The sequence below is a fragment of the Hyalella azteca genome, unplaced genomic scaffold, assembly GCF_000764305.2.
Source record: "Hyalella azteca isolate HAZT.00-mixed unplaced genomic scaffold, Hazt_2.0.2 contig14637, whole genome shotgun sequence".
NCBI lineage: Eukaryota > Metazoa > Arthropoda > Malacostraca > Amphipoda > Hyalellidae > Hyalella > Hyalella azteca.
The window spans coordinates 122020-140218 of record NW_025944515.1 but is presented as its reverse complement, the minus strand read 5'-3'; the positions used below and the strand labels follow the sequence as shown (position 1 = coordinate 140218).

The following is an 18199-nucleotide window of genomic DNA, read 5'->3' as shown; positions in this document are numbered from 1 at the left end:
CACACGCGCCTCACTCACAGCTACCTGATCGAACGCCGCCCGATGCCGTATTGCAATGATTGTTTGGTACCCCTGACGGTCTTGCATGTTATGGCGGAATGCCCGAGCCACAGTGATACTCGGCAAAACTACTACCCCAACACCACTGCCCTCAGCCCAAATGAAATGCTGTCCAGGATGCTAAGAGAAGTTCCTCGAAGCATCTTTGGGACTGACAATCTCAGACGATATATAATCGAGTGTAACCTGCTACCGGATATCTAGCACGGCACCATGACATGGGTCTGAAGAGACCCATACCCCTGACTAAACACCATACTCGTGTCATCATGTTACTGGTTGAGATGAAATAGCAGAAGACGGATAGAACCTGCGCCTTGGAAATAGAAAAGCATACACCCTAGACCAGATGGATCAGGCCACGAGCCTGAAACCAATGAAGAAGCCTGACCCTGCAATACGAATATCGGACCTTCGGCGCGAAATAGACTACCTGATCTGAAGCGCTAGAAACCTCTCCCTACTACTACTTATAAATGATCGGATACCTCATTAATTTTTAATACGTAATGGCTGTGGTTGGTTTGAAGGCGAAGGTGAAAAAAGAAGATGGGAGTTTGAAATTTTAATATTGACTAATGAGTGGTGGGAGCGAACCAACACTATTTCCAGCGTCCACGAGCTGGCAATGAATGATAAATCTGGCTCGTCGTCGACGTAGACTGGCCTTCGTTTGCTTTCTAGTGTTTTCCATAAACTGAGCTCTTATTTTTAATGACACCATTATGAGCATTACAAAGAATTTCCTAAGTTATATCATATTTCAATGCCGAGAATTTATATAAATTTTATCGATATTTGGGAATCGACTAAAGAAAATGTATCGATAGAACATTTACAATGAAAAAATCTGCAAAACGTGAAATCAGGCTGTTCTCAACGACAAAGTAAAAAGATGCAAATTAATGTGGTATAGTAGTAATAATTGTGTCAGCGTTGAGTAAGACTTTCGGGGATTCTGCATATTGCTGAATTCTTGCAACATGCTGGAGTCTCGAACCCGCAACTCATCTTGCTCGACTCAACCCGCTCCAATCTTGCTGTTTTAGGCCACCTAGCAAAGCAACTTTGCCGATTTTTTACTAGAACTGTCACAGGTAGCAAGGATCGAACTCACACCTCACTGCTCCAATTCTGATGCGCTGAACATTAATCACTGAGCCACGATTTGGGCTTAGGTAAAAGTTGTTACTGATATTGTTGTTTCAATGCGTTTAAAATGTTCCTGCTAGATTTTCGTCCTTGAAAAATCCACGGTCACTACAGCTATACTGAGTTAGAGAGGTTGTGTGAGTAACTTAACTCCTGAAATTGCTATGTTTGTGCGAATATTGTGCACTTTGTATCTATAATTTCTCTACGATCGATTTCGTGATAAGGGCCCTCTGAAGAAATCAATTTAGTAATCTCACAAACGCTCGTCTCTGTTGTCTGTAATTTCGTCTCTATTCTTAATGAGTTAGTTATTATCCGCCCCATATTAGTCGCCACCTGGCCAAGAGGGCGTTGAGTGCACTGGAGTTAAGGCTTTGAAAGGAAGGTGTTATGGGAGCGTGTCTTGCGAGGAGGGATGCTCCGAGATCGGGGGTGCATAATGAGGAAGTTTTTTTCGTTCGCTTACAGCCATCGCAAGAGATTTGGTGAGCGTAGTTCGCAGCTCAGCATATGTACAAACGTGTCTGCACTGAGACGATCAGCGCTTCCGGGCATGGCGGAAGTACGACGACAGAATTCAAGGTAAAGTCGGCGAGGCTATCTTAGGAGAAAAAAAAAGGTTCGCTTAGAAGATTGTGGGTGCGCGGGAATGATTAAAATCTTTCCTGCATCCCCGAAGAAATTTTACGTATATTCTGATACTTGAAAGAATAAAGCGTATAATGAATAAATATAACAATTGCTAGTTTCATGTAGCGTTGGGTTTGTTTAGGTTGGATCGCTGCCACGACGAACGTTGACGCCAAGTTGAAGTCGCCGTCGCACGGTCGCTCAGGCGTCAGACTGTCAGACTGTCAGTGTGCGCTGAGCTTGCATAGAGTGTAGGTGTGCGGTTAGCGCTGAGCGATGCACCTGCTGAAATATAAGGAACTGGTCAATGATAAAAAAATCAGACTTTGAAAAATTATGCGCGCTTTTCGAATTCATGTTTTTAATGAGTTTACTATCGTCAAGTCGAGGCAATACTTTTTCGATTGGTGCAATGAGCCGACTTCAATCAAGTCCCGAATTCCGAAACTCAATTACAAAATTTTGGAGAAAACTGACAATGAATGATTGTGTATGTGCCACATCGTCAATGGAGTCGTAAATTACAAATCATTTTATGAATTGGTGTGTATTAGATGAGGTCTTGAAGTTAAACGAATTAAGGCTTAAATTTCTTAATTGCATCGTGGCTTGACAGTGTCCAGAGTGCTAACGTCGCGGGAAAGCGATCAGCCTTGAGACGCTGGCTATGCTTGCTGCGCTGGAGTTGCTTGTGCAGCGTCAGGCCTGATTTGTGCGTAAGTGTGCTGATGCGTACGGCTGTGTTGTGCGCAGTCTGTTCTGATACGCACGGCTGTTGTGCGCAGTCTGTTCTGATACGCACGGCTGTTGTGCGCAGTCTGTTCTGATACGCACGGCTGTTGTGCGCAGTCTGCTCTGATACGCACGGCTGTGGTGCGCAGTTGTCTGTTCTGATACGCACGGCTGTGGTGCGCAGTGTGTACCGACACGCACGGCTGTGGTGCGCAGTGTGTACCGACACGTACGGCTGTGGTGCGGAGTCTGTTCTGATACGCACGGCTGTGGTGCGCAGTGTGCACTGATACGCACGGCTGTGGTGCGCAGTCTGCTCTGATACGCAGGCCGTGGTGCGCAATCTGTATTTTGTGCACCCTGAACTTCTAGAACCTCAACATTTCTCTGTTAAAAAAAGCTAGCACTCATTTAAATGCATAAGCAGATTCCTTCATTCTAACGTCCATGTTCATTGTCTCAGTTAAATACCATATGTTCAACAGATACTCAGTTGATCACGTTTCTAAGATCACGTTAGCTTGTCATAAATTTATACATGGATCGTGTTGATGACGTCACTATCGCCAGCCAATCAACGAACAGATATCCGCCACAAGATCGTGTTGAGAACATGTCGACGGAGCTGCTGTCAACAGTCGAGGCTGCTGTGGGCGCTGATGTGGCGGTTCACAACCTCCGGTCCCGAAAACTTACTGAACCTGGCGACAATTTCGCCACAGAGGTCGTCTGTGTTGAAGCCGAGGTTACGGTGAGTGTTGAAAGCGCATTGTGCTCAAGCCATTGTGTTGAAAGCACGTTATGTTCAAGCCATTTGCCTGGGGACGAAGAAACGACTTCTTCTGGCGACGATGATGATCTGTTCGAAGAGACGCCCACGAATGGGCCAAGAACCAGCAGCGACTGTCACTCAGAACTTCCGACTGTGCATATCAGTTCTAAATTAAACGAGTGTAGGCTTCAGAAACAAATCAATGAGAAAATGAATGTGCGCTCGATTGTCAACGAAAACGCCAACAAATGTTTCATGGGGTTTCCTTATCATACAAAAAACAAGTGCCTCAATTCTAAAAAACGAAAAAACACTCGAGCCTCTGGTCGTCGACATTTTTCCTGTGTTGCAAAACTCAACTCGAAAAAGAATTGCGATTTTTTCAAAATTTTCAGCAAATTCGCCTTCGAGAACGAAGTATTCTTCTACACTGAAATCCTTCCAGTCATAAATTCCGAGCTAACTAAAGCATCGAGCTCTGACCTCTCAGTTCCCATGTATTTAAATTCTTCACTGAAGCCCAACGACGAAGTTCTTTTGATGGAGGACATCAGGCAGTCACATTTCAGAATGCTGGACAAGAAGGTCGGACTAGACACCCCTCGTCTGTGCTTGGTCATAAAAGAGCTTGCTAAACTGCACGCGTCGTCGCATATTTTACTTACAAGATACAAATCTTCCATCAATAACAATGCGTCAACACAGATTTCTACCACTTCTGGCACACAAGATAAAGAAAACAATTTGGCTAGTGACCCTAACCAGCGATTAACAGGATTAGCTGAAACGGGATCACAAGCCAACAGCGTCTTACTCTCCAATCGAAACGGAGAAGATACTCGCCAAAACCAAGTGTATTCTTTGTCTGAAAAAGTTTACCGGTATTTATCTAGTCCTAGTTACATAAGTGCGCAAGGTCCAGTGTTCAAGATACTAGTTGGTCTAGTGAAGAAGAGGATCGTGACCGCTCTAGATGTCCTAGAGAACGAGTCTGACGTGACGGCAGCGAAGCAGTGGCTTACCAGGACCTTGGCTGACGTCCCGGCGCTCCTGCTGACGATGCTCGGCAATTGTCAGGCCGAGTTCCTAGTGCTCTGCCATGGTGACCTCTGGACCAACAACTTCATGTTCACGTAATTTTTCGGATCATCAATTTCATGTTCACATAATTATTCGGATCATCAATTTCATGTTCACTTAATTGTCTGCATTATAAATTTCTTACTCGCGCAATTGTTTGAACCAAAAATTTTATGTTCACTTGGCTGTTTGGACTAACAAATTCACGTTTGGTAATTATTTGCACTGACAATTTAATACATAGTAATGCGAACTTTATTACGAGTTTCATGTTCAGCTGCTGATTGGTAAACCCGTCAATTACACTGCATTGCTAAAGATTATCATCAAAGCTTGAGTTAAGAAGAAAATAATTTTAAGGCTAGCATGATACGGGGCTTTATTATTTGGTAGTATTCCTTAACTTATCAAAGCCACATAAAATATTTGTGTTCTATGGGCTTCATCCGTTGATATTTTGAGAGCTAGCTGGCTTACTGTCATTCCTTTTGGATGACCAACATGGCATGTGCTGCCGTGCATCTCTTAATGTTATTAGCCTTCGCTACACACACACGTAGTCTGTTAACATACTTCCTGAAAGTTAGCTTACATACAACTAATAGTTGACATATTTTCGGAAATTGCAAACTAGTACTGCTGCTTTATTAGATTAGGAAAGTTCAATTTGTCAGCAAAACCGAGTACTTCATCTGATTAGCAGTTCAATTAATCAGCACAATCCTATGCTTCACCTAATAAGCACAGTTTAGTTAATCAGTTAGGCGCTGTATCTGCACTATTANGGGTTCAGCAGAGCAGCGCTGACGAAGACGATGCAGGAGGTGCAGACGTGGGGCGCCCTGGGGGCCTTGCTCGTCCTCCCCATGATCTTCCCCCCCGACGAAGCACCCACAACTCCCCCCACCCTCCCCCCCTCGTCACATGTCCCTCCATCCACCCCCCCTAGTGAGACACCCCCTCCCCCCGCCTATAATCCGGAGTTGGTTCTTCGGTACAAGCAACTCTTCGCTCATCTCGAGCTCTGATAATATGGCTATAGCATCTAAAACTTATAAAAACATAAAATGAAGCTTGATAATAACATTAAAATAGCAATCCATCACTTTCTGCTTAATGATTCAATAAATTCTGTTGGCATCCTATTTTTATTTTATTATTCTACTGGGAAAAGTTTTTCGTTCTTCTAAAGTGGTCGGCCTTTATTGATTGTAAAGGATAGCGTATATGGAAATACTCGATAAATTAATTAGCAGTGTAAGGAGACAAGGTTTACTAGCACATCAACAAAGATTACGTCTCGACTCAAAATCAAACAACAATCATCACCAACAAAATGGCAGGTTTTGATAATCATGGAACATTTCTTAAATCAAAACTCATTTTATTGCTCGCACAACCAGAATGTATTTGAGAGATGTATAAATGTATGATGTATAATGTAGATGTAATGAAAATGAGAGATGTATAAATTACAGTCAATTGGAATTCATTTCAGAACTCAGAAGTATACATCGAAAGGAAGAGCACTGTAGCCCTGAAAAAGTGAATAATATAATTCAGCTCTACATAAGCATCAATTTCTATGAAAACTAATAGTATGTATTTCATTTTTTTTTCTTTTTCCAGCTGTTCTACTATCAATGATTACAGTCCTTCCAATTATGTTGCATACAAATCCTACAAGTTCATGAAAGAAAAAACAAGTTTTTAGATGGAATTTTATGAAACAAATGTTACTTTCCAGCACATTTGTGCTGCTCCTGCAACAGAGTGCATGCATTGCTTTCTAAAATTACTTGTAAGAACCAAATGGTTTTATATGTAGAATGTCTTCAAGATCTTATACAAAAACAGTGTAGGCACAACACAGATAAATGCTATGCAATTAACAAGAGTAATTAAAAGATATACCGGTAAGCATCTACGTATTTTTGGCTCTATATTAAGAGCCAAACTAACCTGCTCAGATGTTTCAAACACATTACAATTTATGATTAGATTACTAACCAATTGTCAGCTTCAAATTTGTTTCAGAATCTTGTTTTTATATGGTAATTTTCCTATGTTTTCAACACCAGAAAAATCACACAATAGGTAATTAAAATGAGCATTAGCAATTTTTGGGAAGTCAACATTTCATACACAACATATAAAGGTTTAACCTTCCTAGGAACAATCACACTGTCACACATTGCACATTCTACAATTTGAGATTTTTGAAGCTTTAATAAAATAATAAAAAAATTTTAATGAAATAATAACAGCTCAATTCACACATATCTAAATTACACACCTATATCTACCAAGCAAGACCAGATGAGGATAAGGAAAAGAAATGCCGTAATACACATAGGTTATTTATGCAGAAGTGATTCTATGTCTCATTTGAATTTCCCTCATCTCCATGATGTCAGCCTTGAGTCGTAGTTTCAGTATTTGTCTGCAGAGGGCATCCCTGTGCTCCGCATTTGTGATGCCAAGACGCAGCAGAGAAGATTGACTTAGTCCAACCAGTGCCTTCCCATTGATCTCATGCTGTTGAGGAATGAGTGTTTAATCAAAAGAGGATTACCAAAGTGGATAAATTGCTCAAAAAATAGTATAGCTATTAGCTGCATGGCAAACTTTTTAATAATTAATATTGCAAAAATGAATTTAAAATATTATGAATGATGTATAAAGACAAAACCAAACACACTCATTCTTATGTATACTTTATGATTACCAGTACCTAATCTAAAACCAAATTTAAACATATATATGGTAAATATATACGTCAATAGATAAAAAATGATACTATATGTGAAAATAAACATCAAAATACTCACTTCACTGAAATAATGAGCATAAAGAGCATAATATTCAGAGCAGTGGCGTTTGAACCACTTCTGAACTTCAGCCACAGTCCAGTGGTAGCATATCTTGGGGCGAGCTAACTTGCTTGCCTGTAAGAAGGTCAAAGTGGGACATTAAAGATGCTGCAAAAACAGAGACTTGCATAAAATTTCTAGAGCCTTTAATGATAATTAATATGTGGTGTGTAAACAAGCCTGCTGAACTGAGAACCCAAACTGCCAAGCAAAAATAAGAACTTTTAGCTTGAGATATCGGCATTCTTTCAAGCTCTTTATCAAGCCATTTAGACATATTGACCATAACTGAGCATCCATGTCTGATCACAAACTATCAATCAATTTGCCCGTTTTGATTGTTATCCATCATTCAAAGCAATTTTAATGCATGAACCTTTATGTAAAATTGTCAATCATGGGGCTTTGAAGCCCGCATTGGCCACAACGATCATAAGTTGCAATTAATGTAGAAGAGTAGAGACTTTATGGGAGAAGGTGATGGCCATCTGCTTTGATTGTACCTATTACCTATGCAACTAATATTTGGGGTAATGAATTTGGTAACCTCATACTGTGTTATGAATACCTTATATTCTGGCTTTTAGGGTCTGCAAACATTGTGGGCAAAAAAAAAATTACAGGTTATATTGATTTTTGAAAATCAACAGCACAGGTTATTTATAAAAAATCAATATGACATTAGTTATTAGCAGCCATTTTTGTTCATTATCATGAACAAAATTAGGCAAGGCTAATAGATTCTTTTCAAATAGAAACACAAACAAGTAAAAGTGTGCAACTGCCCATGACCATTAGTAAGGGCATATCTGTCTTATTCATAGGTGGTGCAAAGTTGCATGACTGGCATCTATCTAAATTTCTAGTTGGGATTTAAGCAGTTATTCTAGAATCCTGATATTCATGTTGTTTAATATTTCAAATTCAATGCTTTGATACTGGATGAATTTCACAATGGTTTATAAATTGCTAGCCAGCCAGAAAGCCTTCCAGTTCCACAATCCGCAGCAAATAAGTTGCCAAATTACTAGGATTTTTATTTTTTAATATCTGAGCAAACAGGACTATAACATTACATTTACATTAGAAGGACATCTGAAATGTTGTCAGTGATGACTGATGAAAAAAATTAAAAATTTACATGAAAATATAGATTTTGCTGTCCAACTGATTGAACTGAAGACATCACATAGAAAGTGAAAAAAAAAAATTATAGACCATGACTACCAGTCTACCACTATTGCACATAATATTATAAAACTAATAATGATTTTGTTACAAGCCTACAAGTTACAAATAAACACGTCATTAAGACATTTAAGTTAAGTAAACACTCAACTATAAATACTGAATTTTACCTTTGTCTTGGGAGCTTGATAGCTGTCAGTTCCAGCGGTCATGGTTATTCAAAGTATGAAATGAGATTTTGATAAAAAAAGGTTGTACAAAATCAAAAAGCCAAACTTAGGATAATTAGAAATTTAACTTCTCATGGGCTAGAAAATTAGAAATTTAACTTCTCATGGGCTAGAAAATCAAACAGAATGCATATAACTTCCAGCCTTTAGGTTGATGCCAGTTTGAAGGTGAAGAAGAAGTCACGTATACCAACCACTTGTAACACCTGGACTCAGCAATGATTATTTAATCATTGTCTTCATCTTTAATTTTCAGTTTCATCTTTCTGTTGGTGCATGCTCTCCACGTTGTCATCAGTTTCTCGTGATATGAAGCAATGAGAGGGAAATGGTCATTAGATCCAGTGCTCTTCATTGGCTATAAGGTAGTTAGATGACCAGTTTGTGTGAGATACGTAGCAATTGCTCGCACTATGGAGTGCTGAATTATTCTGGGGTAATTGCTTCTGCCGAGAAGCACATGCACAGAAATGTGAGGCACTCCCAGGGCATTGATGCTTGATACCATCACCTCTCTCACAGTCATATAGGGCACACATCAGGAGGAAGTGTTTAATTGTTTCTTCAACCCCACAATGCAGGCACACGGAAGTGTCAACCATCCCAAATTGATGGAGGTAAGAACAAACCCCAGCATGTCCCAGACAAAGTGGCGTTAAGACCACTGAAAGACAGTATGAATGACAAGATACCCATGGGACTGGAGGCAACCCTGAGCAAATGGAAGCAAGATGGTGGCCCCGTCCATCAGTAGCCACTGCAGAGACCCAATCCAACTCCCAAAGACTAAGGTAGCATGACCAAAGCATAGCAAAGGCATCCGAGCAAGGTAGAAGGAACAAGGCAGAGTGATGCAGGTGATGTCCCAGTGTGGCAGCAGCATCAGCCTGTTCATTACCAACGATGCCTGTGTAAGCCTCGACCCACTGCAAATGTACAGACTTTGAATCATTCAACTGTAACAGTTGCTCACGGATGCCATAGATTGTAAATTGGATTGTAAATTGTAGGGGATTGTAAATTGTAATAGCTGCAAAGCTACAAGAGAGTTGGAACAGATGACCCATTCAGGGAAAGAGTCAATTTAAATGAGCCTCAGGGCCTGAAAAATTGCAATCAGTTCAGCAGACAACACACTGTGATATGGATTCAATCTCCAAGTCGCAGCCTGTTTCATGGATGGAGCATTAAGTCCACGTGAAATAGATGGGTCATTAACAAATTTTGAGCCATCACAATAAAGTGCTTTGTGATTTGGATATTTTATGGTGAGTGAAGCTAGAGTATAGACCTGTATTTTGCATGTTTCAATTCAAGTTTAATTTAGCTAGTAAAAAAATGGCATCATTTATAAAAAAAAGTGGTCTAAGTTACCCCATTTTACGGTAGAGGGAACAAGGCAGAGTGATGCAGGTGATGTCTCAGTTTGGCAGCAGCATCAGCACGTTCATTACCGACAATGCCTGTGTAAGCCTCGACCCACTGCAAATGTACAGACTTTGAATCATTCAACTGTAACAGCTGCTCACGGATGCCATAGACAAGATTACAGTACAGCAAGTGCTGGTAGGTGATTGTAAATTGTAATAGCTGCAAAGCTACAAGAGAGTTGGAATAGATGACCCATTCAGGGAAAGAGTCAATTTCAATGAGCCTCAGGGCCTGCAAAATTGCAATCAGTTCAGCAGACAACACACTGTGATATGGATTCAATCTCAAAGTCGCAGCCTGTTTCATGGATGGAGCATTAAGTACACATGAAATAGATGGGTCATTAACAAATTTTGAGGCTTGAGCCATCACAATAAAGTGCTTTGTGATTTGGATATTTTGCATCCGGATGAGCAGTAAAGAGGCAAGGTGTAGCAACCTCAGAACTCAATTGGAAATCAAGGCAAAGGAGAGAAGACAGACAGTGCCAAGGTGGAACCGGATCAAACACAAGAGTGGGACGACCACAACAAGGAGGAAGGCCCAGATCATGTAATATCTGCTGTTGGAAAATGAACAAAATTATCTATTTGTCCATGAGGACAGCAGAGCCTCAGTGAGCCACATTGAAGAGCTAAAGGTGTGGCACAAAGCACAACTAGAGGTTCTATCCCTGTTTGGACAATATTTAAGGTGAATATGCATACTGGCAGTAAGATAGTTGCGTCTCAAACTCAGAGTCAGAGGAGAAACATGAGCCTCCACATGAAGGGACATTATGGGTGTGGTCCATCGAGCTCCCAGTATAAGCTGCAGGGAGGCATTCTGCAGAGTCTCAAGCATAGTGACAAACCAGAGATTTTTTAGAATCAGTCCATTTTTAATTTCCTCATTTACCCAAGTTTTAAACCAATTTCTTATGTATGATGGTGCTGGTGCATTGGTGCTGGTATCCAGGATACTCTATTGGTCTACTGATAACTTATAGGACTCAAAAATGAACTTGAGGGAGAGTCTATAAAAAACTCTGCTTTGCCACTATGGACATGGTCTCAAGCCACTTTAGTTGCAAAGAAGCTGTTCCATAAAGTACACTTCTGTAATCTATCGTGGCCCTTATAAATGCACAGTAAAAAAAACACAACAGGAACTTGCACCCCAGTTAGGGGAAGCCATATGTTAGGGCAAATCCATATGTCGCATCACATCAACCCACAGGTGAGTGAAGTGAGGGGGGGGGACCTCAGGAACTGACCTCAGGGTTAGGTCTGGTCAGGATAGGTTCGTTTACTGTGCTCTGAAAGTGTTGAACTAGACCTGACTTGGACCTAACCTGCAAGGATTCTCGCTGTGGTCTTATATGTGCTGTGACAAGAGGTATCAAGCAAGCTCTAGCCCCCGACGGTGTCGTGCCATCCGCCGGAGGGCTGTGTGAGTGGCAGAGGCGTTGTCCTCTGCTGCACGTGGAAGCAAGGGACATCAGGCCTCAGGGTTAAGTCTGGTCAGGAAAGGTTCGTTTATTGTGCTCTAAAAGGGTATTATTGCAGATTAACTACATCCAAAAAAAAGGGTGTTTTTTTTTAATTATATGTTTTTTGGGGTGTAGATTACGAATCTGAAATTCATTTTTGGCGGTCGGCATCGGAAAACCGATTTTTTTCGCGACTTACTAACATGGGGGTTACGTGTCAGTCTTGAAATCTTGGGCGATTTCACGGACGAGCCTCTGGAAAGGCAACTTGCGGATGAGCAGCTCAGTGCTCTTCTGGTAGCGCCTAATTTTACGCAGTAATAGTTCCTAGCCTATTTATAATAACAAAGCATCATGTTCATAAATTTACAAGCTCAGAAATTTTGAGCAGAGTCACAGTCCCGGGCCTGTATCTGTGGGGTTTCTTGACGCCTCCAGTGGCGGGGGCAGACTTGCGAGCAGCTTTGGTGGCAAGCCGCTTGCGTGGAGCCTTGCCTCCAGACTCCAGTCGATTTTCGAGCGGTCTGATTGGTACGAGCCATGGTGAATCGTTGACGAAATTTCACAGTAATAGTGACTGCGAGCACGAAAGGGTCTCCTTATAATGATGCGAGAGATAAAGATGCGAGAGAGACGAGTATCCTGCAGACGTGATTGAGAGTCAGAATGGTGGTGAAAACTGGTCGGCAAGTAACGTGTCTACGCAGCGGAAAGCAGTCACTTTTACCTGGGCTTTTGTCGAGTGGCTCTTATATAAGGAGGTGTGCTTTGCAGAAGTGGTAACATTGATACTGCTTAAGCTTAAAAGCTTAAAATAGCTTAAATTATATCTGATATAATATTATATTACCGATGGATTGACTGGGAAGTTTATTCAGGAATATCAATAAAAAGGTCTAGGTTGGGTCACGAGTTTGTAAATGGCCGTATTAAATTTAAGAGGGAAAATATCTACCCAGAAAGACTAGCAAAATGCAGTAAATTTGCTTGGAAATCTGAAATTGAAAAAAAAATATTGAGAAAAACTAGAAATGTGCGCTAAAGTTGAACTTCTAGGTTAATTTGCTCAGTTATAGATAACAGAGTTCTTAGGTACAATGACGGCTGTTTGTCAGAAACTGTCATAACCACACAGTAATCTAAAAAAAATACGTACAGAACATTTAAATTATTACTAAGCACTATAATTGCTTTTGAAACATTTCCAGAAAGCATTGATCAGATCCAGATGTACCAACAAGCTAGCTTGTGGCAGCTTGAACACGTGTGCTCATAGACCTGAAATTAAGCTGCAGGACAAGTGGGATTAACATCTGGAGAGTGACTTGTGAGATAACAGAGACTTGAAGGATCTGTGAGAGGTTTAATATAAGCTTGGAGAGTGTATTGTGAGTGAGATGAGAGAAGCCTGAAGGACTTGTGAGTAGTATAACAGAGGTGTGAAGAGTGACTTGTGAGTGAGATAACAGAGCCTTGAAGGACATGTGAGTAGTATGTATAACAGAGGCGTGGAGAGTAACTTGTGAGTGAGATAACAGAGTCTTGAAGGACATGTGAGTAGTATAACAGAGGCTTGGAGAGTGACTTGTGAGTGAGATAACAGAGCCTTGAAGGACATGTGAGTAGTATAACAGAGGCGTGGAGAGTGACTTGTGAGTGAGATAACAGATGACACGAACACGTGTACGGCAGACACGTACACGTGTACGTCAGACACGAACACGTGTACGTCAGACACGAACACGTGTACGTCAGACACGTACACATATACGTCAGACACGTACACGTGTACGTCAGACACGTACATATATACGTCAGACACGTACACGTGTACGTCAGACACGTACATGCCCCGTGGACGTGTGTCGCCCACGCGGGGGGGGGGGTGCCAGTTTCCAGGACGGTTTATGACTCAGCAACTAATTTTTTATTCTGCCCGTCTGTTTACGTTTCAATTAAGCATTAATTATTAATAATAATAAATTAATAAATAATAATAAATTATTAAGTAATAATAAATTATTAAGTAATAACAAAGTAATAGGTAATAATAAATTAATATATAATAATCAAGAGCTTAAATGTTAATTAAAAACATAAATTCAACCCTGCACTATAATGAAATTCAGACGTACAGTGATGGAGCTCTAATGAAGAGGTTATGTTGAGTTATTTGTTAAGTAATACATTGCCCTGATATATTACTTCTACATAATATATAGCAAAGTAATATATATATCATAGGCTATAGTTAGCCGATAAAATAGTAAAATATAGACGGTAATAAAGGTTAAGGTTAATATATATAGGTATAGGTTAAGATGGCAAAATGACTTTAATTATGGCGGTAATATATGATGAAAGTAAATAGACATATTATATAGACGGTATTAAATAGACTATAATATATGGCGGGCAACATGGCGACTGCTTAGGCCGCGTGCAAGTCTCCACGCGCTTCTCACGTCACCGTTTCCTTTAAGTTTTATATTATTTTCAATTATATAACACCATATTACTTATAATATTATGATATAATAATATATAACACCATATTGCATATAATATTTTATACTTAATCGTTAATTGTAAATAAGCCAGAAAATGACCTTATGATATAAAAAAAAATTTATAAGCAAACACTAACATTTTATCAAACATTCTGGAGTCTAATAATTTAGCTTCGATAACATAATATAAAATGAAACTCACTAGCCTGCACTAGACAGCCTGCACTAGATAGCCTGCACTAGGCAGTCTGCACTAGACAGCCTGCATTAGACAGCCTGCACTAGACAGCCTGCACTAGACAGCCTGCACTATACAGCCAGCACTAGATAGCCTGCACTAGACAGCCTGCACTAGACAGCCTGCACTAGACNTCACAGATACTGCAGACGTAAAATTTTTCGATGGCTAACTAAGGAAGTTTCGCGATGATGTGACGTCTGGAATTAGCCAGCTCTAAATTACGCACATTTCAGTATCACCGTGAAAAATTTGGCCTTGGTCTCTCATTGTAACTTCTTATATTTAATTAATGAAGTGAAAGCAAATGTAGACTTATTTTACTTCGTATATTTTAATTTTCAGTACATAATTCAACGTTCGTTCATTCTCATACATCAAGCCACGTGTGCACGCGTGTGACAGCATCGCTTACATTCCCATTTTTTAATTGAAAATCTATCGCAATCAACACAAGCGTTCCTTAAAGCCATTAGGTTCCATCAAAAATAATGTAGGTTATGTCCATAAAAAATGTATATTCAGGACTCACTATTCTAACTTTGTGAATACGGAAAATGAAGAAAAGAAGAAGGAAATTGAAGGATGAAAAGCGGAATTAAAGAAAATGAGGATAAGAAGAACTAAAATGAAGGAAGAAAAGAAAAAAGAAAATGCAGGAAGAAAATAGTTAATTACCCCTTCCTCCTCCTCCCCCATACTGATTTGTATATTATTTATTGTCAGGAATATTGATGATACAAATATTTATTTCTAGACTGTTGCTGCTTAAACTTACATTGTTTTGTATATTATAATCATAAAAAACATCCCTTTAATATGGAAGAAATTAAAATTCCTTTCACATAATTTCGCCGGCTATATTGGCGCAATGCTAACAGCGTACGGCTGATATGGGCTTGAGTAGACAGCGATAGGATATTAGGATTGATTTGTCATAGTCTCTCCCAGAATTAAATGATAGAAAATCTTCGAGACGCGGTGCTGCCTCGTGATCTTGTTACCAGGAACCGTAATCAAAAATACTTTAGTATGCCTGCAAAATATTTTGCTTTTATAATTACTTACTAGTAAGTTATGATGCCAGCAATGTAAATAAGTTTTATATGGATCTGCCAATATATTTATTTAGACGAAATTTTGAAGACATAATGAGTCTGGTGCATTTTTCGACATACATATGTTTTTCGCATTTATTTGTTTATATTTTATTCCAATATGTGTACATCCCGCTAATCATGAGATGTATGAAATGTGAATTATCTTTATCGCATAAAAGTTCCAATGTGCTAGTGTACATGTAAGAGATGGTCCTAGCAGATTATAGCGACTGGTAATAATTACTGCAGAATTGTTCATTTAAAGGAACATCGAACACTATTGCCACGCACTCTTCATGAAGTATCGAATAGCGATTCTATTTCTCTCATTATTTATCAAGGTGATTAGGAAGGAAAACAGTATATTATCAGTACAAATTTGCCTTCCTATTTCGTTTGTTGAATTTACGTGCAAAAAAACAGTTTAAGAGTTATTATAATTACTAGTAATAAAAATTCAGCAGCAAAATAACAACATATTGATCACGCTGGAAAATCTTGCCTCCACTTTACCCCCTCACTATATATATTCTCGCCAGACCAGCGGTTCCCAAGCTGGCGTAGGCCTACAGGCGCAAGCAAGGCCTTCCATGTGGTAGGCTTACTTTATATTTCCTATTAACAAAAAAGTTTTCCTGCCAACACAAGATATTCTGGCGTGCAACTGTTGCCTACAGCCTCATCGGCCGACGGTTGAACTCCAACCGTACTCGCTATGAGGCGCTGATTTTCATTACTTCAAGAGCAGCAAATTCTTCGTGTCAAGAGTTGATGTACAGCAGCGGTGGCCGACCATCAGTTAGACATGATGACACAGTTCTATATCTTAATCTTCAATATTTATGCACCAATTTGGCCTCCAAAACATATTTATATGATTAAAAATGATATTGCATATCATTGAGTATTGTTCTAAAAACATCAGTTTGAAATTACTGAACATTACACAAAATGGATCCCTAAGTTAGTTATTTTTCAAGAGGATCTCAATGAAAAGGAAACATTTGTGTCACTTGTCGCAGAACCCACCAATTATTCTTATCACTGAGAGGTAATCCTTGCCGCAATATCCTGCATAACAAGCATCAGTAATTATATATATTCATTAAATGCTATCAAACTTAAGTGTGAATATCGGAACAAACATGTGACACATGTGCGATTAATCTTGCTACAGACGTTAAAATAATTTCTAACATAAATACTCTATCATTCTCACAATATAAATTCCTTTAAGTGAATTAAATTGATGAAATAAATAAATAAAAAACTTTTAAAAACCACGTTTTCTTAACGGACAAAAAAGAAACATTAACTTTTTCAGTGGGTTGTCCTAAATTTTATTCTTGACCTAAAATGAAAGCAAAAGTATAGTTTTTCAAATCTTATGCTGAGAAAACACAAAAAACGTGGGGCGGGCTGTAAGACACATCCATTACCCAACTTCCATTCATAATACTTTATCTGTAGCTCCTCAAAATATATGATATTTAGATCTTCACAGTGCCCGCCTCACGTTTTTTTGTGTTTTCTGAGCATAAGATTTGAAAAAATAAACCTTAGACTTCATTTTAGGTCAAGAATAAAATTTAGGACTACTCACTGAAAAAGTTAATATTTATTTTTTGTCCGTTAAGAAAACGTGGTTTTTAAAAGTTTTTTTTTTTTCTTTTATTTCATTGTTTTTAGTTTTGTAACCACCAGAAAAACGTGGTTTTTAAAAGCGGTTTTTATATTTATTTATTTTAATTGGATTAAATGCAGTTCACATGATTAAAAAGCATGACTATATGGAGATGTACAAGAAATTATTACAGTTTCAAGTGTAAAATTTATGGTTTCAAATAGTCATTGATGCATTATTTAGAGATTAGTCTAGTCAGGGATACAATAGAGTTTGGACTCTGATTTTGACCTAAGTGTTCAGTAGTTATGGGTCGTGGTACAATTCATCAATAAATCCAGCTGCCGCCCCGTAAAAAAATAAGATTGCCACATTTTTGTAGCCCTCAAGTTGCATAGCGGAGAGGGAAAAAATTTTAAATATCTATTAGGTTGAAAGATAAGACAGCGCATTTGTTGGGAATGACGCTTCTACGTTACCCATATTTTAAAATTTACCATTTATTTTTCCATAGTTTATGAGATATCATGGGACTGCTCCAACGCACTACGTGTAAATTGCGTAAATTATACAAAACCATATGATGTATGACGTGCTACATTCATCATTAATATCGAGCAGTTGCTTCACTCAAGTTTACTGCCATGCAAATCTTCCGAGCGAAAATACATGAATTTTTTGGAGGAAAACGCTCTATCTTCAAGAATAACTTTAACTCTCAGGCCTTTAAAAAACTACATAGATATTAATAAACTCAATCGTGACTATATTAATTAATGTTGCTGGATTTACTATAGCGTATTCGACTCATGAATTGCAGACTGATAGTGATTATATGCGCCTCTTTTAACACAGTCTACGCTGTTATTATGGTAGAGAATTCAATGCATAGAAAACTTCATAGCACTAACACCATTATATTACTTTACATTTTATATAGTCGTCACAAGTTCACAATTAGGATGGTTCTGTTTTCCATGGATTAATCTGGCGTAAACGAAAGTGTACTAGCGTACACCTTGGTGTACATGGGGCACAAAATTGTTGTATGATGTGTACGCGGATGTACACATTCCAGGTACATCCGCGTCATCGTGCGGCTACA

General features: G+C 39.1%; 2 protein-coding genes across 2 annotated transcripts; one reads left to right on the top strand and one right to left on the bottom strand.

Annotated features, from left to right (window-relative positions):
• Nucleotides 1–2847: 2847 nt before the first annotated feature.
• Nucleotides 2848–5175, top strand: LOC125179036. Its single transcript, XM_047884107.1, has one exon. The coding sequence runs from the start codon at nt 3116–3118 to the stop codon at nt 4484–4486; it is 1371 nt and encodes a 456-aa protein (XP_047740063.1). The 5' UTR covers nt 2848–3115; the 3' UTR covers nt 4487–5175.
• Nucleotides 5176–6566: 1391 nt separating this feature from the next.
• LOC108672134 (protein aveugle-like) lies at nt 6567–8936 on the bottom strand. Its single transcript, XM_018159764.2, has 3 exons — nt 8661–8936; nt 7261–7377; nt 6567–6967 (listed from the first exon to the last, which is right to left on the bottom strand). Exons 1-3 carry the CDS (start codon nt 8700–8702, stop codon nt 6791–6793), a joined length of 336 nt encoding a protein of 111 aa, XP_018015253.1. The 5' UTR covers nt 8703–8936; the 3' UTR covers nt 6567–6790.
• Nucleotides 8937–18199: the final 9263 nt, after the last annotated feature.

Excerpts from the sequence above, each read along its gene's own strand:
- LOC108672134 (XM_018159764.2), bottom strand. The coding sequence starts at position 8,702 with ATGACCGCTGGAACTGACAGCTATCAAGCTCCCAAGACAAAG. Across the intron at positions 7,378-8,660 it reads ATCAAGCTCCCAAGACAAAG|GCAAGCAAGTTAGCTCGCCC; the intron begins GTAAAATTCAGT and ends ACCTTCTTACAG. Across the intron at positions 6,968-7,260 it reads ATGCTCATTATTTCAGTGAA|CATGAGATCAATGGGAAGGC; the intron begins GTGAGTATTTTG and ends ATTCCTCAACAG.
- LOC125179036 (XM_047884107.1), top strand. The coding sequence starts at position 3,116 with ATGGATCGTGTTGATGACGTCACTATCGCCAGCCAATCAACGAACAGA.